Source organism: Etheostoma spectabile, chromosome 13, assembly GCF_008692095.1.
Source record: "Etheostoma spectabile isolate EspeVRDwgs_2016 chromosome 13, UIUC_Espe_1.0, whole genome shotgun sequence".
Lineage (NCBI taxonomy): Eukaryota > Metazoa > Chordata > Actinopteri > Perciformes > Percidae > Etheostoma > Etheostoma spectabile.
The window spans coordinates 28,441,629-28,447,810 of NC_045745.1; the positions used below are offsets into that span (position 1 = coordinate 28,441,629).

At 37.4% G+C, this 6,182-nt stretch overlaps 1 protein-coding gene across 2 annotated transcripts in view; it reads right to left on the reverse strand.

Moving 5' to 3' along the window:
- Positions 1–3,693, reverse strand: part of LOC116700566 (vascular endothelial zinc finger 1) — a 15,814-nt gene extending 12,121 nt beyond the window's left edge. For both annotated transcript variants that reach the window (XM_032533859.1, XM_032533858.1), the window contains exon 1: positions 3,579–3,693. In XM_032533859.1, the coding sequence (XP_032389750.1) occupies positions 3,579–3,611 (33 nt within the window). In that variant the 5' untranslated portion in view covers positions 3,612–3,693. The remainder of the gene's footprint in view (positions 1–3,578) is intronic.
- Positions 3,694–6,182: the final 2,489 nt, after the last annotated feature.

Here is a 6,182-nt window from a genome sequence, read left to right on the forward strand (position 1 = left end):
CCGCCCCCCCCCCACTGTAAGCTACAAACTTAGCACCAGATTGCAAACAGAAAGAGTTTGTTAGTAGGCTAGTTGGTGGACAAAGTCAAACATCTAGAAAGATAAGATTTAAGGGTTACTGTAAGATCAAAAAGTGTCATTCGTCAGACATGACTACAAATGACTGATAGTGTTGCTTCATGTCCGCTAGATTTTTCAGTAGCCAATTGTTTGCTATCACATTAGCCATAGCAACTTGTTGGTTGATCTGTCAGCTTGACTTAAAGAGAATGGCAAAGATTAATCCATTAGTTTCCAACTATTAAATTAATCGCCAACTATCAATGATAATCAATTAATTGGTCATGTTTTCAAGAATGAAAAAAAGTAAAAATTCTCTTATTACACGTTAAATGAGATACTTTTCTGGTTTCTTTACTCCTCTTTGACTGTAAACTGAATGTCTGAGTTGTGGACAACAAGACATTTGAGATGGACAACTTGGGTTTTGGCAAACACTGGTCAAAATTTCTCATTCAAATTAATCAACAGAATATATTTTTTTACTTGCAGCCCTAGCTTGACTTAATGTATTTCAGAATCTAATGGAAAAAGTTATTAATGCAATTTCAAATGTATTAGGTAACACTTTTCTGATCCCAAAAACTCTCACTGAACTAATGATAGATGATCTAAAAAGTAATTTTACATACAAATACATTAGCCCATTGTTTACTGTAAGAAACAGATCTACACCAACAGGTTGACAAAATGGCTTCCAAAGGGAAGGCGCATCACCAACAGTGTTCTTGAAACTATTTAATACGTCCTGCAGTGGCCTGTAAAGGCAATATTATTAGGCTAGGTTCACCTGTTAAACATTATTTTATTTCAAACAATTGTCAGCCAAACACATTTTTAATAAATAGATACAAAGCACTTCATAATGCTGGTTTTCTGTCATTAAGATAGCTAGTCTTCTTTTTTTCTTGTTCTAAGTGGCTATCACAGTCTTCAGAGAAAGCCAGAATGGAGTTTTAAGCACAGAAGGATTGCACTATGACTTTTGCACTTTGGGAAACTTTCTACCATTTACTTTGCAGCATTACTGATGTAACATTGTGCATCCAAAGCCAAACTGGTCTGAACAACATGATTCACTTAACTGTAGCCTGACATAAAACTGGCATTATAGTGCACATTATGCAAAATTAGGAGAGGCAGCTGTACTTATGGTAGTAGTCAAGCTGCTCATTTACACAACAATATGGATAATTTAAAACGCCTGCCAATGTATTTAAACAACAATATGTTAATCATCATTTTATACACGTTAATAAAATACCTTTCTACAAAAAAAAGGTAACAGTGGAGAACTTTAAAACTAAATATTCTGCAAAGCATATGTCAAGTGATAGTAGTTGAATGATATTTCTATCCTTATGTCAAGCTCCAGGATGATAAAGGCACCCAGATTTACATGAGATTGACAGGGTAACAGTGTGTGGTACATAATGCATGCAGGGCTTCTGGCTAGACGCCAGATACTCCACACCAAGCCCCACCGTCCATCTGCCTTTTACATCAGGAAGAAATAGTGCTCAAAGACGTTTGTCTCTCACAGTAGAGCAGAACGTTACCAATACCACATACCCAGCAGGGCGTGTGTTAACACTGGATAAGTAATGTTAACTTTGCATGTGTAGCAAGACCTTATCTACACATTTTAGAAGCACCTTAAAATTAGAAAAAAAGTTCTCCTACATGGTGATGATAGTTCAAGCTTCCCTGTAGCTCTTCTACCAACTATCCCACATTGAAGGCGTTTCCAGTGACTACATGAACAACATTATTTGACTTTCATTTATGCCTCCTCTCTGCCATTTTCAATCAGTGCTCCCTCTAAGCAGCAGTTTGACATATCTATTAACATAGGTACCCGATCAGTTCATTAGTACAGTAGAAACGATACAACTGTATTAGTCCCGAAGGAAATTATTGCACCAGAGTAGACGGCAAGTGATACAAAGTAAACATGTTTATCTAAAGGTCGAACACATGATATAAAATAAATAGTATTGTCTGGCATTGGCAAGGGACTTAAACATAACAGTACTAACATTACCAACAAGAACTCATGATCTATGCCTGACCCTGCTCTCAATTACATACAATCACTCACATCAAGCTGCAGTAAAATAATAAACTAAGCAGTTAGCAACTCTGTAGATTTAATAGATTTCTAAAATAACAAAAAAATAAAAAGAAGATTAAAATGTATTTTTGGGAATGATACTGAACTGCTCCAAGGTTGATTTAGGAGGTTTTTTTCCCATTATGGAGTTTGTCACACCCACTAAAACACCCTGGGGCATAACTGTATGTATCATACACCAAATAATCCCTTTTAGGACTTGTAAAAACACATGAGACGAGAGACTTGCGATATTCTTAGGATGTGGGTTTATAACAGCATAACAATAAACGCGGCAAAACATGTAATCATTTGAAATATCCCCTCCTTTAAAACTAAGGTTGTCTCGTTTTGCTTTTTCCAAGCTCCTGGCTCAATCATTTTAGGCTAAGTAAGGCCATGGGAATAAGCCATTTCATTCATTTTTTGAACAATAGCCTTCCATCTTAGTACACAGTGAAAACCACTAAACCGTGGCAGACCTCACTCTCAACAGCATCACTCACTTTCCAGCTAAAATGGACTTAGAAATTGCGTAACGTTGCGAATTTCAAATCGGCTTCTTCGTTGCTAGTGTTAGCTAATGTTGTGTGCATAGTTTGAATTCCTTTCCACCACGGTCCTGCAGAATAAATAGCTAGTTAATAAACAAGAGAGCGGCACACCGAGCAACGTAACATTAGTTCGGTGAGCTCGTAACGACAGCCTCGCCCAAAATGAGCTAAATTAGCCAGCGAGTTTGATTAACGCAGTCTTAACATCGTTAGCTAACTTGGCTAGTTCTTGTCGAACCCGGCTGAGGCGAGCGGAAAGTTCACCGCGGACTTGCGAATCGTCGTTGGTAAATCTCAGCAGCCGATAAGCTAAGAAAACACTTAGTCAACATTCACCGCTTCAAATCAAAATTATCTGTGGTATCAACCGCGTTTCAATAAGAACATCTTCGCCCGGCATTACACCTCGTTATCCTACGGCGTCCGATCAAAGCCCCCAGTCACACGGGGGAAAAAAAAACAGGTCTGTCTCGATTGTAACGGTGCAGTGGCGTCTCCAGCCTACTTCAAATTATCCCGCATGTTTTGCTGGCTTCGACTTGGCAAACAAACTTAAAAAAACGTCAAGCGCTGTCGAGTTATTCAACATAAATGCTCTAAGTATTCGTACAATAGAAAACGCAAGCCACATTTTTCAAACACACGTTGAGGAAAATTGATTTTTTTGTTCTAGCGTCATTCCCAAGCCTCACAGCTGGACGCCTGGATTCATATACCATTGTTTTGCTTGGTTACTTGATCTTGGCATTACTCGTTTTAAAACTGGTATTACCGCTAAGATACCCAATGCTTACACTTGTTAAGGTTGTTTTTCAAGCTATCCCAGTTTCCCTCCTAAAGAGTCAACTTACTTGAAAAAGAAACGTACTCCAGCTCGGCTCCATTTCCACACTTAGTAAATCTGTAGGAAACCTTGTAGAAGCCTACAACAAAGCAACCAAACATGGCAGCTGAAACAACTTCCGGTAACGTCGAGGGTTGAACCACTTCACTGACGATTGATAGGGGGGGAGGGAATCACAGTTAGTTGGTTAACAAATAATTAGGGTAATAGTTTATGCAGCTCATAAAACAGAGAAGAATACATAGCTCTTGCCAACTTAAAATGCATTCTGAAATATAATCGCTCCTCCTATTAAATAACTAATTTGATGGACTTGGATTTCTAAACACCCCTCTGAATGGTTTTTCGCTAAGATTTTTTCGAGGGGCATTTGTTAGAATGTCACATGTGGCTGGTATAATTGTGAATGTGTTTTAGTAACACTAGGTTAAATTCGTTTTTATAAGAAAATAATTTCAAAAGCGATTTGTTCTGCATTACAAGCACTTAGCCCAACTTCTTTGGCATAATGAGAAGTGTTTCCGTTAAAACGGAGCTGGAAATAATCCGAGTGAGTTGCAGTATAGTTTCATTAATGGGATGGGGATGAATGAAACGACAGAACCCATACATTGAACGAATTCCCTCCAGTGGACCAAAATAACACATTCAGTTTACTCATTAGCTGTAAATACACTACTTTTATACTATAGTGAATAAACAACAATAAATATTATTATTTTCTGCCTAACTGTGAAATTGTGACACATCATATGAAGGAATAAATTGTTTCTAGGTGTAAGATTTTTTTTACACACAACATGTTGGTCCTGTTAAGGCTGCTGATTTTATAAAAGTGAAAGTTGACTGTGAGAAAAAGATTTTACACAGCTTTGAGGGTTGAAATGTGAATCAACACTTTCTGTGTGTATACTAACCATAGGCTATATAAACCATATACAACACGCATTCTTCATTGTCCTTCACTGTGTTACATAATTTATCAACATACTGTAAAACTGATGATAACTCAACCCTCAGAAAGATTGAAAAACTGATATGACCTCACTGGAAATGAATCATAGCTGCATTGTAACATTTCGTCACCTTCCTAAAATAATCGCCTAAGTCATTTTTTGACAAAACGTATTTTCTTGCAACATCGCCTCTGGTGCTGGCCACCTCTGGTAACATTTCCTACATTCTCAGTTGAACAGGTCATGTGATTCTACGCCTTTGTATAACTGCCTAGTCAAATATGTTCAGTTTTGGTTCAGTTTTTTGGTGTTTCTGAAAAACGTGAAAAAATGACTTAGGCGATTATTTTAGGAAGGTGACGATTTTGAACTTATGAAAGTGAACACAGGATATGTTACTGTAAAATAACAACAAATAACTGATATCTCTGGAGTTACTATGCAGGCAGACAATATTAGGAATAGGATGTCTGTCGAGTCAAATTACACATTCGCTCTTGTAGACAGCTCAAGAAAAACAGTACAGAGTATCTGGGGTGTAAGTTACAAGAACAGATGCTGACCTTCATAAGCACCTAAGGCTGTCTTCAGACAACTGAGAACAAATTTACTGTAAAATCTCTTTATAAATACAAAAAACTCCCATTCAGCTAATAATTAGCATACAACAATAGTGTCAAGGCTGATAAGAGTGCTGTGTATAGCAAATTACCTGAGTGTCACCAAAGCACCAGCACTCAGATTGCGTGGCAGCGCCAGCAGTGGTGGAAGAAGTATACAGATCCTTTACTTAAATAAAAGTACTAATACCACACTGTAAACATACTCGGTTACACATAACAGTTTGAAAATTTGACTTAAGTAAAGGTATGTGAGCATCATCAGGAAAATGTACGTACAGTATTAAAAAAATGCATAAAAATCCTCACATTTTAAGAACTTTAAATGATCAAAACAGTTCTGTCGATCTACTAAGTCTATAATCATCTCATCATTTCAGCTGTACTCAAAGGACTAACTCAAAACGGAATGCAGCTGCTAACTATGAATGAAAATCAAATTTGAACACAACCTGTGGTTTATAACGCACTGAGCTGAGGGAGATTTGCATGTCCAGCCCATACGTGTAACCAAAGGCGTCAAAATACTCAGGTAGAAGTATAGATACTAGGGTTCAAAAAGACTTCTGTAGAAGTTGAAGTATCAACTCCAGCTTCTTACTCAGGTAAAAGTGTAAAATTACTGGTTTCAAAACAACTTAAAGTATAAAAGTAAAAGTAATGGGGGAAAATATGCCATTGAGGACAAAAGCTCAGGCCGCACCACAGGGGCCTATAGTGCACTACCCCCTCCCCAAAAACCCATTTTTCTAAAGGCCATAATGACTATAATGTTAAATCAAAATGTTAATGTTGAAACATTTGGGATGCACCTGTTTTAGCCGCATTCATGCCCATTGAAAATGAACGCATTTTAGTACAATGCTATTACATTAAAGAACCATATATGTGTACTACTGAGCATTACCATGTGCGTCATAGAGCAGAAGATATGATGACTAGTTGCCTATAAGTATTGTAATGGTGCCAAAAGTCAAACTTCAGAGTCATGTTATCAATGGCCTTTATTGGAATGTAAATGTACATCCAAGCTTA